Source organism: Cryptomeria japonica, chromosome 11 (assembly GCF_030272615.1).
Source record: "Cryptomeria japonica chromosome 11, Sugi_1.0, whole genome shotgun sequence".
NCBI classification, from domain to species: Eukaryota; Viridiplantae; Streptophyta; class Pinopsida; order Cupressales; family Cupressaceae; genus Cryptomeria; species Cryptomeria japonica.
In genome coordinates this window covers 283624789-283641706 of record NC_081415.1, presented here as the reverse complement: position 1 = coordinate 283641706, position 16918 = coordinate 283624789, and the positions used below count along the sequence as shown (strand labels likewise).

At 36.7% G+C, this 16918-nt stretch overlaps 1 protein-coding gene across 1 annotated transcript in view; it reads left to right on the top strand.

Annotated features, from left to right (window-relative positions):
- Positions 1-1545: 1545 nt before the first annotated feature.
- Positions 1546-16918, top strand: part of LOC131051698 (uncharacterized) — a 29973-nt gene continuing 14600 nt past the window's right edge. The window contains exon 1 of the mRNA XM_057986303.2: positions 1546-1780. Within this exon, the coding sequence (XP_057842286.1) occupies positions 1628-1780 (153 nt within the window). The 5' untranslated portion in view covers positions 1546-1627. The remainder of the gene's footprint in view (positions 1781-16918) is intronic.

Here is a 16918-nt window from a genome sequence, read left to right as displayed (position 1 = left end):
TTTATTTGCTACATTTGTGAAAGGTATAGCCACTTCCAATAGGAAAGTGTGTAGAGGATCACCAATCTATGGATGGAGGTAAATCAACAACCAGTTGAAGCTCTCTTTCCATGTAGTAGCTTTATATGTCACATGCAACGTGTTGCTTGGAGATACACTATAAATTGAGATAGGGTCTTTTATTTGTACATTATTATTGTATATTGCATTTATATGCAAAAGAAAAATTAATTGAATCATTTTGTAAGAATGAAAACATGTCAATATGTTTACATTGAGTATACATGTAGTTGATATGAAAATTAGAAACAATGTATTCTAATATTGACAAAAATTGAAATGAATCTCAAAAACTATTATTATTAAGATGAAAATTATTTGGGTATTTTTATTTTTCATAAAAATGTTGTTCAATATATTTATATTGCTTCTATTGGAATGACACACTCTTGCTATGCTTATGATAAATAAAAAAAATAATATTTTTTTGGTCGAAGATTTATGATACAAATGTAAGGTTCATTACAAAAGAACCCCAATTATAACTAACAAGTGTTGCAAAAGCAACAACAATGCTTAAATGGACGATAATACATGTTGCATGAAAATGTACATCCTTGAAAATTGATAATATTACATATCCTAAAAATAAGCAAATTGATTTGCTTGTAGATATTTAATTGATCCAATTCCCCACAATTAAATTTGAGTAAATTTCAATAATCAACATAAATATGATTTTTAGATGGAATCACTTAATTTGAATAAGTGAATTTTCATTCTTAATTGGTTAATCTTTGAAAATAGAATCGGTAACAATGAGAATAGGATGATCCATTTGACCAATTCACCTTTTAGGTATTCTTTTTGAACTCTCAATTGAATTTCCCTTTTCCTTTCAAAGAGTTTAAAAATATTTTTAAAAATAAAACAATAATAATTTCAAATTGTCCTTTTAAAAAAGTGATTAAGCCCAACTTAAAATATTATCATTAGTCATAATGAAGAAATAGACTATAACACCTTCTAATGGACTTAATTATGAAAAGGCTACATGACATTATCCTTTTTGAAAGAATCGATGCGGATGTAGTCATAATACTTGTAGGCATAATTCTCACACTTCTTAGCTTTCTCATTATAGAGTCCACAACCACAATGCTCATGGTTGATCCCAACATTCATGTGAACCCTTGATTTCTTCTTAGCCTTACGATATAGGTACTCTTAATTAACTAAATAACAAGTTTCCTCATTTTATTTTGGCTATTTTGACTATTTATGAAAAATAATACTCAACCTTTAATTAATGAACAAGCTAATGATGAAATTCTAGATGGCTAAAACATTCCTAATGGTTGAAGTAAACTTGATAACTATGATTGATGGACTCTTCTCTTTAAATATGTTTTTCAAAACATGGCATTGCATAAACTTTGATATTCGACTTTTGCCTTTTAAAAAAAATACAAATATGCTAGTAATATAAAACTTTCAAGCAAATAGTATATAATACACTTATTCATCAAAATTGACCATTACAACTGCACGAACTTATATGGTATGGGGAGTAAATGCTAGTTTACTTATATAATTCATATTTTGAAGCTGTATAGTGTGCGGAGCGATGGCGAGACAATTGGGAGGTCCTCTGCTGTGTGTGGGAGATTTGTTGTCCGATCTCTCCCTCCAAGACGACGATAACAACTACAACGATTCCCAACAATGCTCTTCTTCAACCTTTCCACAATCACAGCAAACCTTACATGAAATTTTTGAGGTAACAGCACTGTTTTCCCTCGAAGCCTTTTTTCTTGATTCACCGAGTTCAGGTTTTATGCATGCTTTTAAGAAACAAAGACCAACTGATCAGGTGGATTCTCTGTAATTAAAATGGCTATTGCCAGACGATTTTAACTACTCCTTCGGCTTGCCTGCCTATCGATTATTGCATTTGATTATTACAGTGGCACCTTTGAAATTGAAGTGAAAATTTTAGTGATGAGAGTAGGATGAAGATCTAGGTAAGGAAATTCTGTTTTATGTCGGAGCAGAGTAACTCTTCATTTGATCTTGCTGCGCTATTACAAATTGAATTTCCCAAAAAAAGAAAATTCCCCCCACTTTCCCAATGGAAGCGTGAGATTAATGTGCTTCGCTTTCAATTCTGTACGACAGGATAGGTTATCCCATGGTTGCAAAGTCTCTGTATTTTTTGGATGCATTACAAGTTCGCCCTTTCCAAAATCGCATGCCCTCAAGAAAAGCAAATTTTGGAGCCCTATTTATCCTCAAGAATGTACAAATTTATATTCTTATATCCTTGTTTAGCTGGATAACTCTTGTGGAAGTAAGTTCATGTGATTCCCTTGCAGCCTTTTTCATCTCTTTGTGGGATGCATTCCCTTTGGCTGATCCATAGTCATATTCAGGGATCTTGTAGATATACTCAAGTTGGTTGCTTCCTCTGTCCTTGCAATTTTTAATCTTTCGTTGGGTTTCTTTTATGTGCTGAATTTTTTTGCTACCGTGCCTTTTCTGCACTTCTTTGATATAATAGAAGCTGAAAATTTTGCACTTGAAGAAACTTCTACCACCATGAATTTTTTGTTGAATTCATTCTTTCCGAAGACGTAACATCACTTGCATGTGGTGGCTTTGTATGAAGAGAAGCGAGGAAGATAATTTCTAATTCATCTTTCAGCTCTATATGAATCATTTCCATAATCATGCTTGATGTATGACTCAATATAAGCTGCAAATTTGCATACCGCTCTGTTTTCATTGTGAGTGAAAATGTTTTACGTGAAACTTTCTGATGAGTAATGACAAAAGAATTCCTATAACCTCCTTTGTTCCTCCGTACATCAATCATTTGTTTACTAATGAGTCTGGCCATTATAATATTAGGTTTTGCTCTTATTAATAATTTTACAATGTGGAGATGTAGCCATTGTTGGTTGACAAATGTAAGAGCATCCTTTTCTTGGGCATGGCTGCAAACTTCCTCTTGGAACCCGTCTTTTGCAAATTGGAGCTCGAATCTTTTCTCTGATGTGCTTTTCTTTCCTTGAATCTTATGGATTGTCCTGATACTAACCTCCATTTTAATCTTTGTAACGTATTCTTCCATTACCCTTTGTCAAATCTGATCGATCAGATCAACACTCTTGTTACTGGCCCCATCACTGATGAGAAATCCAGAGCATCCAGTGTATTCAAGTTGAGAGGTGTCAAAGTCATGTGGTCTTCATTTTGCTAAATAATATTGGTTCCTTCTGCAATTCTCTGATATGTACTTGAAACAAAATCGGTTTGATCTACTGCAAAGATTTGAACTGACTTGATATGAAAAGCATTACCTTTTGTCAAACCTTGTCTAGTATGCGTCCAAATTTGCAAATTTGATCTTCCCCCAAGTGTGCATATTGCTGCAAAGATTAACTTCCAATTCTGCAACCCAAAGGAGTCACAAGGTTCTTTTGTAGTGTTTCCTCTCCTGGCATTTCTTCCTTCTGCACCTTGGGCTGATGGTTATGTTTGGAACTTAATTCCAAACTTAGGGCTTGTTGAGCTCCTTTACCAACTGTGACCTTGGAAACAAGTGGCTAGACATCACACTACAATTATTCAAGAAATTGGGAACATAGCAATGATGTTTACCTTATTGATCACCCTCCAGTATGAAGCTTCTAATTGTCTCATCTACCTACTTCATATGACGCCTTTCTGTAACTGCGTTCATTCCCATTAAATCATGATTATTTCAAATAGAAGCACTTTGTCTTTTTTGTAGAGTGTAGCTCCATGAAGTGCAGACGCTGAATGCCCATCACCTCATTAGTATTCACAATATGTATTTAATATTCCTTCGAGATTATATTTATTTTCCAATGATGACAAGAATTTGAGTATTTTATGTTTATGGCTGTGTGTAGCATTTGAATTATTCCAGTAAGCATCTAATGGATTATCTCCTTGACCTTTGGCCTCACATGGTAGATTGAGAAGATGCAAATAAACCAAGTTATCATTACCCCTATCCTTCTTAATCTTGTCATTTCCACATAAATTCAACCCTTTGTATATGGAAGATATTATGTCAACAATAGCAATACTAGCAACTGAATTGTAATGTCCCCACTTTGAAATAGAATTTAATAATAAATAATAATAATAAAACTAAAATATTAAAAATTAAAATTAAAATATAATTAAAATTTAATTAAGTTAATGAATGGTCAAAAGATGTGAAATGAAAAGTTGGGACTCCCTCAAACATGAGATATAAAAGGGAGCAAAGAACCTCATTTGAGGGGAGACAATTTGGGAATCACAAGTGCAGATCTGATTTAAATAAAAAGTGCAGATCTGATTGTGAAAGGTTGTGTCCCTTTCAAAAGGCCGAAATAATGAAGAGTTGCACTTTTTCGAAGGGTGCTAATGTTGAAAGGGTGTGTCTCTTGCCAAAGGGTATACACGATGAAGAGGTGTGACCTCTCCCTCACATTGAGAGATATAAAGGAAAGGAATCAAAAGCATCCAATGAAATCACCATTGATCAGATCAGATCAGAACTGTTATTAAGTTACAGGCAGTAACATCCTTGTTCTTGGTGGTATGCATGGGGATATGTTTAATATGTATGCTTAATATATGAAGCTTGATAATGTTCTTAGGCTGAATTTAATAGTAATATTAATATAGACTGCAATATGTATGACAGTGATGCTTAATTTTCATATTCATTCATAGTACTACAAGATATTGACATATTTACAGTCCCAAGCTCTTAACTGGTTCTAATTCCTTTTTCTTGAGGAGTGGTGTGATGCTGTTAGGGGAAGTGGAGTAAAACCATCTCATGATAGATGAGCCCCAAGGGTGAAAGAACTCATGATCCTGAAATCTGGGCTGCAGGCTCCAAGGGTGAATGGACTGAGGTTCCGGTAATCTGGGCTGCATTAGGGAGATGGTATCATCGTGCCCTAGACATTTAAGTCTCCCATCCAGGATTAGAAATTAGAAGGGGATTAAGATTATTCTTGAATAAGGACAATGCCTAACTGTACTATGAGCAACCCTAGTAATTAATTTGTAATTACTGTAACATGGTAGGTAGTAATGTATGTTTCCCTTTGGGAATTGATAGCCTATAAATAGGGGACATTACAAATGGTATTAGAGCTTTGATCTTGCCATCCTGCATGGTAAACATGAATCAATGATCCTGCCATCTTTCATGGTAAACATGAATCAATGAATAATTCTAGTCAATAAGAAGATCTAATAATACATGTATTTTTGTATGCCCCATGTTTTTATGTGTATGCTCCATGTTTCGTTCATGCCTGGTATGTTTCCAGCATGTTTATTCCATGTGTGTTTCCAAAGTCATATCATATTGGAAGTCATTTTGAACACTCCATGAACATTTCTTGAGGACAAGCAATCTTGGGTGGGGCGGCTGTAATTTCCCCATTTTGAAATAGAATTTAATAATAAATAATAATAATAAAACTTAAATATTAAAAATTAAAATTTAATTAAGTTAATGAATGGTCAAAAGACATGAAATGAAAAGTCACGACTCCCTCAAACTGTCAAACATGAGATATAAAAGGGAGAAGAGAACCTCATTTGAGGGGAGATAATTTGGGAATCAGAAGTTTAGATCTGATTTAAATTGGAAGTGTTGATCTGATCGTGAAAGGTTGTGTCCCTTTCAAAAAGCAGGAATAATGAAGAGTTGCACTCTTTCAAAGGGTGCTAATGGTGAAAGGGTGTGTCTCTTGCCAAATATCATACATGATGAAGAGGTGTGACCTCTCCCTCACTTTGAGAGATATAAAGAAAAGAAATCAAAAGCATCCAGTGACATCAACATCGATCGGATCAGATCAGAACTGTTATTAAGTTAGAGGCAGTAACATCCTTGTTCTTGGTGGTATGCATGGGGATATGCTTAATATATGAAGCTTGATAATGTTCTTATGCTGAATTTAATAGTAATATTAATATAGACTGCAATATGTATGACGGTCATACTTAATTTCATATACATTCATAGTACAACAAGATATTGACATATTTATAGTCCCAAGCGCTTAACCAGTTCTAGTTCCTTGTTCTTGAGGAGTGGTGTGATGCTTTTAGGGAGAGGCGGAGTAAAACCATTTCATGATAGATGAGCCCCAAGGGTGAAAGAACTCATGATCCTGAAATTAAGGGTGAATGGGGGTGAATGAACTGAGGTTATGGTAATCTGGGCTGTATTAGGGAGATGGTATCATCGCACCCTATAAAAGCAAGTCTCCCATCCAGGATTAGAAATTAGAAGGGGGTTAAGATTAGGTTTGAATAAGGACAATGCCTAATTGTACTATGAGCAAGCCTAGTCATTAATTTGTAATTACTGTAATATGGGAGGTAGTAATGTATGTTGCCCTTTGGGAATTGACAGCCTATAAATAGGGGACATTACATGAATCAAAATCAATGTAATAAGAGAAAACTGCTTTTGTTCTATTTAGCATACCATTGACTTTGTGTAGATGGCAGTTGTTTGTTAACTTATCACCAACCATCATATAATATGCATTTGACATAGTTTGGGTATCAGATCTAGAGCAAGCTAGAATGATACGAATTTGCTTACTTGAATGTTGAGCTGTTTCATTACCATTGTCAAGCAGGAGGTGAAATCCCATTGTTCCTTGCAATCACTGAATTTTGTCATCATTCACAATGTTTCTATGCTCATCTATAATCAATTTGGACCTTCCTCTTGATGCACAGGTTGGTCAACATATCAGCAACAATTAATTAAACTTGTTAAAAGTTTGAATCTTGGCTTGCATCAAAATACTACCTGCATCCCATACCATACTACATAATGAATCTTGAAGAAAACACTTTGCTATTTCTGCATTTTCTCTGAACAAAATCTTACTTGGGTCCCAAATCCTTGTGCATACATGCTTTTTTCATATTTGAACCGAAGGATCTTTCTGCTCTTCATGGTGAGTTAGGCCTTTCATTCTTTCCACCTTGTTAGAATGTCTTCCATGATGACAATAATGGAATGACTGTAATAAATGTGGTCTTATTAAAGCAGAAACCATAGGGGTAGCTAGATAGCTTACCTTCTTTGTAATTATCCCTGACATGGCTTTAACCTAATGGGTTATAGATTGACTTCAATTTCTAACAACACATTCGCCCTTAAGGTATGACAACAGTAGGGTTTATACAAACAATTATCACAGTGAACAACTACAATTAAACTCATCAAATCTGAATTGTTCATAATCCATTCCCAAACAGCATCATTATTGGTCCAATTAAAAAAAAGACACTACTGGTATGAAGTAGATTAGACTGACAGTGTGAGTTGTTTCAAGGAAGGAATACAAAGCTTTTTTCAGCAGTGATAGGTAAACTCTACCTAAAGATCTGGGTGATTAGATAAATTAATGCTGGCCTGAGATCCTACTCTGAGACTTCACTGGTCCTGAGTGTTGTTACAATCAGGATTATATCACCTGTGAATGGACGCTTATCCTGTTAACTGAGGATAGCACACAGATCTGGACCGATGACACCCTAAATGTTGAATGCAGAAATCAGATCTAGACTGAAATAGATTTAGGCACTATGCATAAGAATCATTTCAAATACTTGAATTATAGATCATTATGACTTCCCCAGTATAGATGAGATAATGTTAAACCAACTGCTGTTTACTTTTGCAAACCCTTGATTGTTACACAGGATGAAACATAATTTAATGCATATAAATTATGTGGCACTTCCCAACTATTTGGTCGCTGCAGGAGGGAACATTTGGTTGACTATATTGATTACTATACCTCTGAAACTGCTGCTGATTATGGATTTGCTGTTGTAACCATAGTCCTGATTTCCCTATACAAGTCAACTCAGCAGAATGGTACCTTGGTTGCCAAATATCCTTCAAAATGCACTACTCCTTAGCAATGGCTATGGATTGAAAATAGATGACGATTTGCAGTGCTGAATGAGGGTGAATATGGTGAACTAACAACTATTCTGATCACATGCCAGTGCTTCAGTTTGGTAGATTTTTATTGGTTGAAAACCAGATTTATTTGGATGTCGCCTTGTAGGATGACCTGTGCACTTGGTTCGCTTCTGACATTCAATTGATGAACTCCTTGCACCCTTGACCTGAAATATCACAATTGTGAATTAGTATTGCCTGCCACCCCTGAATGGAGTCACCAAGGAAAGGAATGGATTTTCATCCAAACCTCTATGAATTTCAGATGGGGTTTTTGTCCATCATCCTTGTTCTCCTAAAAATTTGAAGAACTTCTCAATGCAAATTCAAGATCCTATGTGTTGATGTGTTTTTATGCACTTCATACACAGAATAAAATACCAAGGTATCTTATCCTCTTTTGAACAAAATCTCCTCAAATGCTGAATTTAGTGATCACTTGAGGTGACTCCAAGGTTCCAAATGTCAGTTCTTGACATGTGGATAAGCTCAATAGTTGGATGTGATATTGCTGGAATCACAAGGGGAACTTACATTGATACTTGAACTCTTGCTTGAATGCGGCTGGAACTTAAGATTTAATTGACTTGAAAAAAGATAAAAAGGATGAGGGTTTAGAGAAATCTAATCTATTCCTAAGATCAATGATAGCACTGGATCATGCTTGGATGGACATATTCCATAAATCGAGCTTTGTTTCGCCATGTTGCCAACAACTAGACAAAACCAATGCAATCTTCCAAGGTAAATGAAAGGTTTTCATATCATGAACGTTCATCCAAATACCCAAAACACTGGTGCAACCTGAATAAACATATCCACAATTGAACTTAGCACATCTTGATGTTCAGGCTAACTATGCATTGTAATTGAAAATCATCCAACCACAAATAGTATGAACCAAGGAATCATCAAAATCAAAACATTATTCCATCACAATCAATGAACTTTATCTAACATGAGGATATAACAAGAAACCATGCAATATGTAGAAGAAACACCACTGTCCACTACGAATTCAATGAAAAGGTTGTTTGTTTACAAGCTTGGCAACAATTTCTGCCTTCTCCTACTACTCTACTTTTAACTGCTAATTGCTTGCTATCTAAACTCTATTGATCAACTATTAACCTTACAAATGAGGAAATCAAGCCTTTTATGGTGAGCTCATTACAAATGAATGGCTTGTATCAAATTCACATCAATGGTCAAGATTGAAAGATAGAAACCTTAATTAGGGTGTTTTACACCCATTACACAACATTTAATGTTTGACGAATAATAAAATTACATTTTTAGGTCACATGTCCTTTGAATGTTGACCAATGAATGATGAGGTTAGGTGCATGGAACAAACTTCGAAGCATTGCCATGTCTCGCTTGCTCCACCTTTGAATGAATCAAGTTCATTGAACTTGGACATGTTGATTTGGAATTATGTGATTGGGTTGATCAAGGTGAGTTGTCGCCACCTCAACTTGCTCATCTTGTAGATCATCGAAAGAAGAGTTTGTGATTTGGGCAATATCTCTTGATACTCAACATTTCCAATTGCTTGAGGTGATGATGGTGGGAGATATTCCCAAATCCCATCATTCTATCTGACTTGATCACTTTCACTTGTCCTTTCTTATAATTGGGAATTCGCCTTCGTGTGTTTCACCTTGAATCTTGCATTAGACCTAAATTCCTTCACTTGAAGCCTTCGTCTTGGACTACTCTCTTGTTGTACTGGCAACAATTCTTGGATTTCCAGAGGAAATTCAAGATAGTTGTAAAATTCCTTCTTTATGTTGATCCTCACACTTACTACGTTGAGATGTTCCTTGATTTGCCATGTTGAAGTATGAATCTAGATATTGTAAGTTTTGCCCTCTTCATGTGGTGGAAAAGTTCTTCATTACATGCTCCACGTGCTCTATCCCTTGCTTGTATCGAACCTGGGAAAACAAGGAAAGAACCCTGAATTATGATGGTGAACAAAATCCTAAGTAAGTAAAAATGCAAAATACTCACAAAATTCACTTCACGAAGCCCTTCAAAACCTGGAAATGACATTTTTCACTTGAAAAACTGAAGTTTCAGGTCTGGAATTGGTGATATTTCTGGTCTAATTTTCATCCTTTAGAGGTTTGATTTCTTAGTTTTGCCAATTTGATTTCACCCTGATCTACTCTTGGTCGTGGATCTTTGCAAGTGAAGGACAAGTTGGAGATTGCCGTGGATTTGAGGCAGTGAAGGAATAATCTTGATGATTGTGTTGGATTTGAGGTAGTGAAGGAAATATTGTGATGATCGCTGTGGATTTTGGGGGGTGAGGGAAGTTCTTTAGGATGGCCGTGGATTTTGGCTAGCCAAGGAAGGATGTGAAGGAATTGTGTATTCTTTGTTGCCATTCACCTTCAACTTCAAGATCTCCTCACTTAATTTACTTCAAAGCATTTTATCATCATTCATCAAGGCATTTTCATCATCACTCAACAAGGAATTGATATAGCATCATCGCTTTCAAGCTCTTCAAACATTTGACTTTCACAAGGCATGGATCTTAGCAAGTCAGGGAGAAATGCATCCTAGGTAGGGGATTTGAGGAAGTGAGGGAATAAATGCTAACTTGGCCATGGATTTTGGCTAGCAAGGGAAAGCTGCAAGGAAGGCTGTGGATTTGAGGAGGTGAAGGAAAAATTCCCTACTTCCACTTTGAGTTGATCACTTCATTGCCTTCACTAAGTGTAGAATGACTTGCTCATAAGGTTGACTTCGTGCTTTCTTTCTCTTTCATCATCACTTCGGCCTTGGTTGATCCTCATCAAGCACTTCATCTTAGTTGATTGATCATCTCTTTTTGATCGTTTCTCGTTTCTATGTTCTAACTTGAAGATATCTACTTGCTTGTTTGACTGCTCATCATGCTGAAGAATCATCTTGATCTGATCTAGAGGTTGCATTATGAAGCATCACTTTGATCATCTTGACTTCTTTCCTATCATTTGACTCTCACCTATCACTTGAGCACTTAGAGCTGAGAAGACTCAAAACTAGTCTAGAGGGGGACCCGACTGTTGCTAGATTGCTTGACTTGATCACATCCTGACGACAAAGGCATTGCATCTCCTCATAAGAAAGATGTTAAAGACTTGAACTATTGCCAAGCTAGACGACTAAGCTAAGACAACTACACTACCGAGCAAAAAAGTGGGGGTCTTGTTGTGACCTAATCACACATCACCCCATTCCAAATAGGGACCTCCTACATTTTTTGTCCACTTGGCCTTTTGGTTGTGGTCTTTTGGGTTGTTTAGCGACAGTCTCTTCAATATCCTCAGGGCCCCAATTATTTTGGCGAATTTTGATCAAGTCTGCAAGTGTTTTGAGTAAAGTTGGCTAAGTTTGGAGCTTGTTTTGTCTATTTTAGGGGTTTTACCTTTAAGACTTAGATTCAAGGTTAGTAGCTCAGGGTTTTGAGTAATCTAAACGAAGCAATGAAGTAAGAACCCTTCATGGAAGCCACCAGTGAAATTTGAGCGAATCCCGAGCAGTTACTATTTTTACTAAGTTTCACTGCGTCTTGGATTGGCCTAATTTTACATTTAATCAAACTTACTATTTTTAGCAATGTCTATTTTTAGTAAGTGTCCCTGTGCCCCGGTTTACCCTAATTTGATGTTTTGAAGAACTTAGTATTTTTAGTAAGTCTATTTTTGGCAAGTCTATCTTTGGTAGCTGGTAGGAAACTGATGACAGAACATTCCTAAAAATCCAAGTTCTAAATCCGGAAGTTAGAAAAGCAAGTAGCTGATCAGAAATTTGGCTAAGTTTGAATCCTTACTGAAATGGCAAAAAGCATGGAAATCTATTTAAGGCATGGAAGGATTCTTCCTTCACTTTAAAATCTTCTTCAAACCCAAAATGGCGCTCCAAGACGATGATAGGTGCTAAAATCAAGTCAAGGAGGGAGGAAATTTCTCCATCCTCACCAAAGTGCACCCAAACTAGTTGGTAGAGTGCTAAAATTACATAAAGGAGGAATTTCCTCCCAACCTCAAATTCCTCCATCACCTTGCTGTTGATTGTAACTAGGCTTATAGGGGTTCGGATTGCCTTAAGGCAACATCCGAACCCCCCCTTTAGGACCGGGTCCTATCCTAGGGTAACGTGACCCTTTCTCACTCACATTGCCATGCTATACAAAATACATGCCATTTAATTATTGGCGCCAAAACCAAGGAGGCTGACTTGCATTTCAAAGTGCAAAAGATACATATAAATAAATGACAAATTGTAAGTCATAATGAATCATCAAGTTAACACACAAAGGCGATTTAGCTCTGCTGTGCGAATTCAAGGAAGAGTGCGAACTATTTCAGATTGGTGCGAAATTGTCCAAGAGGACATAGTGATTTTTCATGCAAGGCTTTGAAGCATTCAAGGGACAGATCTGATATGTGAAGATCAGATTCAAGCTAAGTATTGTACTTATATTTAGAGGAGAATATATAATCTGACCTGTGGGTCTTTCATGCTGGGTTTTTCCTCCTTGGAGGTTTTCCCAGGGTATGCTTGTTTGTCTACTGTTTTATTTCTGATTTATGTTGGCTTATTAAATGCTGCAAATCTGATTACAATCTAGGGCATAATTAATCTAAGTTGATTTACTAAAATACTGCAAATCTGATTACAACCTAGGGCACAATCAATTATATAAGTCTGATTAATATACCTAGGGTTTAAAATTACATGGTATCAGAGCTATAGGTGTCATTAACTTCTGATTTTAGTAGATCGATTGTTGCATATAGCTGTTGTTTGTGTTCAGATTAAAGATGTCAGGTTTGAAGGCTGAAGATAGGCTTGAGGGAGCCATTGACTTTGCTGCTTGGAAAGTTCGTATTCTGTTGATCCTTGAAGAAAATGACCTCTGAATTTTGTAGAAGAAGAAAGGCTGTCTCCTCCAGAAGATGCTGAAGAGCTGAAACTATTCAAGAAAGATTCCCTCAAGGCTAGAAGGATTATAATTGAGTCCGTCAAGAATCATCTTGTCACTATCATATCAAAGTTTACATCTGCCAGAGAAATGATCAAACACTTGGAAGGGATCTATGAAGTCAACAATCTTAGCAGGGCCCTTGCCCTAAGACAGCAACTTCTACACATAAAAATGAAAGAAGAAGACTCAATCATTGCCTACTTCATGAAGATCAATGAACTAAAGGACAAGCTAAGCACTCTTGATTGCCAAATCTCAGATAAAGACCTTGTTATGATTGCATTAAATGGTCTACCAGATGAATGGGAACCATTCATTCGCAGCATTGGTGGAAGAGCCGATCGTCCCAACTTTGAGCGTCTTCAATTTGATTGCATCGAAGAGGAATCTCGAATTGAGGTAAGAGGAAAACTCAAGAACTCTCTCAAAGATAATCATGTTCTCTTATCTAAATCTAGGAAAGGTGGTCATTAGAAGAAAGAAAAGAGAAGCAAAGATTTCAGATCCTCCTTCTATGATCCAAGGAAAAAGTCAAGAGATTCCTCTCACATTCGTTGCTTCAGATGTGATAAGTATGGTCACTATGCCAGAGATTGTCAGAATGACCCAAAGGAAAGGGAAGCTAATTTAAATGAAGTTGCTGAACAAAGTGAAGACTACCTTCTTATCTCTGCTCTTTCTAGCAATGTTCCTACAGACTGCAATATGTGGATACTTGACAGTGGTGCCTCCAGACACATCTCAGGATTTCGTGAGCATCTCTCAGATCTGATTGAAAAAGACACCAATCTTCATGTAGTTATCAGTGATGATGCTCGATACTCCGTAAAAGGTTCTGGCTCTACCTCTTTAAAACTAGACTCTGGTATTTCCTTACAACTCTGTGATATTCTATTTGTACCTGGTATTAAAAGAAATCTTATTTCCATTTCGGCTTTAGAAGATAAGGGTTTGCAAATAGCATTTTCTGAAGGGAAAGTACTCGCTTGGTCTAAGAAAGCTAACTTCAAATCTGCTCGTATTATTGGAAATAGATGTGATGGTTTATATAAGCTTGCAGCTAATCCAATTCAAGCTCTCATTCATGAGACCCCTGAATCATGCGAGCTATGGCATAAAAGATTGGGTCATCTTCACTTTCAAGCTCTTCCCACTCTCAGTAAAATGGTCAAAGGTATGCCTAATCTCAGTTTATCTCATGATGATGCTTGTAAAGGTTGTGCAATGGGTAAGAATGTAAAGAATCCCTTTCATAAAAGTGATAGTAGGGCTAAAGAAAGGTTAGAGCTTATTCATTCAGATTTATGTGGTCCTATGTCAGTAGCATCTCCTAGCGGTTTCTTATACTATGTTATCTTCATAGATGATTTCTCTAGGAAAACATGGATCTATTTTCTTAAAACTAAAGAGTCTGAAGAAGTCCTAAACAGATTTAAAGAATTCAAAGCCTTAGTTGAAAATACTACAGGAAATCGAATTAAATGTTTGAGGTCTGACAATGGAGGTGAATACACCTCAGGTAGCTTCTATGACTTTTGTGTTAAAGCAGGAATTAAGGAGTTCTGTGTTCCCTACAACCCTCAGCAAAATGGAGTTGCTGAAAGAAAGAACAGGACCATTGTTGAAGCTGCAAGAGCCATGATACATGATCAGGACTTGCAACCTTTTCTATGGGCAGAAGCATCCAAAATTGCAGTTTATATTCAGAATAGATGTCCTCATCGAGTCCTAAAGGATGTGACACCCGAAGAAGCCTTTTCAGGAATCAAACCAGACATCAGTCACCTAAGGATATTTGGAAGCCCTGTGTATGTTCATGTGCCTAAAGAAAAACGAACCAAGCTGGATCCATTTGGAAAGAAAGGCATCCTAGTAGGATACAACGAATCTTCCAAAGCCTTCAGGATCTACATTTCAGGTCAAAGGTATGTTGAGGTAAGTAGAGATGTAACTTTTGAAGAAGATATTGCTTTCAAAAGATCTAAAGGTTCATTAATCGACAATGATGATATGGTGATGGAAAATCAAGATTCAATTGTTGATGCTAACCCTGAGTTACAGGAGGAGTCTACTGATCTTCCAGATCAGGAAGTTCATAATGACTCATGAGAACCCATGCAATCTATCGATATACCTCAGGATATTGTGGTCTACAAGAAGAGACCACTTTGGGTCAGAAATACAATTCAAGATGCTGAAGGGTTTGCTGCTCCTAGAGGAACTTTCAGAAATAGCAAGAGTGTCCAAAATCACGCCAACTACATTTCTGTGATGTGCAATATAATTGAGTCTGAACCCCACAATATCGGAGAAGCTATGTCCCATCATGCTTGGAAATTAGCCATGGATGAAGAGTATGGGTCTATCATCAAGAATGATGTCTGGGACATTGTACCCAAACCCAAAGGTAAGTCTATCGTTTCCTCTAAATTGTTGTTTGAGATTAAACATAATGCTGATGGTAGTATTGAAAAATATAAAGCTAGGTTTGTAGCTCGTGGTTTTTCTCAAAAAGAAGGAATAGATTATGAAGAAACATTTGCCCCTGTTGCTAGATATACCTCTATTAGGTCTATAATAGCTATTGCTGCAACCAAAGGTTGGGAGCTGCATCAAATGGACGTTAAGACAGCCTTCCTTAATGGTGTCATTGAAGAAGAAGTCTATATTGAGCAACCAGAAGGTTATGCCATCCATAAAAGATATTCTCATGTTTGTAGAATGAAGAAAGCTTTATATGGGCTCAAACAGGCTCCTCGCGCTTGGTATGAAAGAATTGATAAGTACTTACTAAGTTTAGGGTTTTCCAAGAATGATGTTGATGCTAACATTTCCTTGAAAATTTATAATGATGAGATGCTTATTTTAGTTTTGTATGTAGATGATTTATTTCTCACGGGTGAAAATAAATTAATCATAAGATGTAAAAAGGAATTAGCCTCAAAATTTGAAATGAAGGATTTAGGTCTAATGCACTACTTCCTAGGGCTAGAGGTATGGCAAAGAACTAATGAAGTCAAGGAAAATACACTATTGATATTTTGAAAAGATTTAGAATGATAGACTATAAACCTATGCGTACTCCTATGGAATCTAACTTAAAGAAGTTAAGTGTTTTTGCAACTAACTCAGATTTTGCAGATCCTTCTGAGTACAGGCAGTTGATTGGCTCCCTGATGTACCTAGTCAATACTAGGCCAGATATCTGTTATGTTGTGAATGCTCTCAGTCAGTTCATGAGCTCACCTAAACATGTTCACCTGGTTGCTGCCAAACACATTCTAAGATACCTACGTGGCACGATTGGTTATGGGCTGAAGTATTCACTTAATACCCCAATCCTCCTGAAAGGCTACTCAGATTCAAATTGGGCAGGAAGTGTCAAGGACAGGCAAAGCACTTTAGGCATTTGCTTCAACTTGGGCTCAGCAGTGATCTCTTGGGCATGTAGAAAGCAATCTTCGGTAGCATTAAGCACTGCAGAAGCCGAGTACATTGCCGCATCTGTTGCATCCAGAGAAGCAGTGTGGCTTCGTAAGCTCCTTGTTGGATTATTTGGTCAAGTCAATGATCCTACCACCATTCATTGTGATAATCAAAGCTGTATAAAGATGTCAGTAAATCCTGTATTTCATGATCGGTCCAAACATGTGGAAACTCACTATCATTACATTCGGGATATGGTGCAGAGAGGCGCCATTCATCTAAAGTACATTAGCACAGATGAATAGATTGCTGACATCCTCACCAAACCTTTATCCAGAGTGAAGTTCGAGTACTTCAGAGATAGACTTGGTGTCATGGAAAACGGAACCCTGATTGAGAGGGAGCTTCAATCTCAGTGACTTTTGGTAGCACTTTGAATCATTCTTTGCTTGTGTGCAAGAATG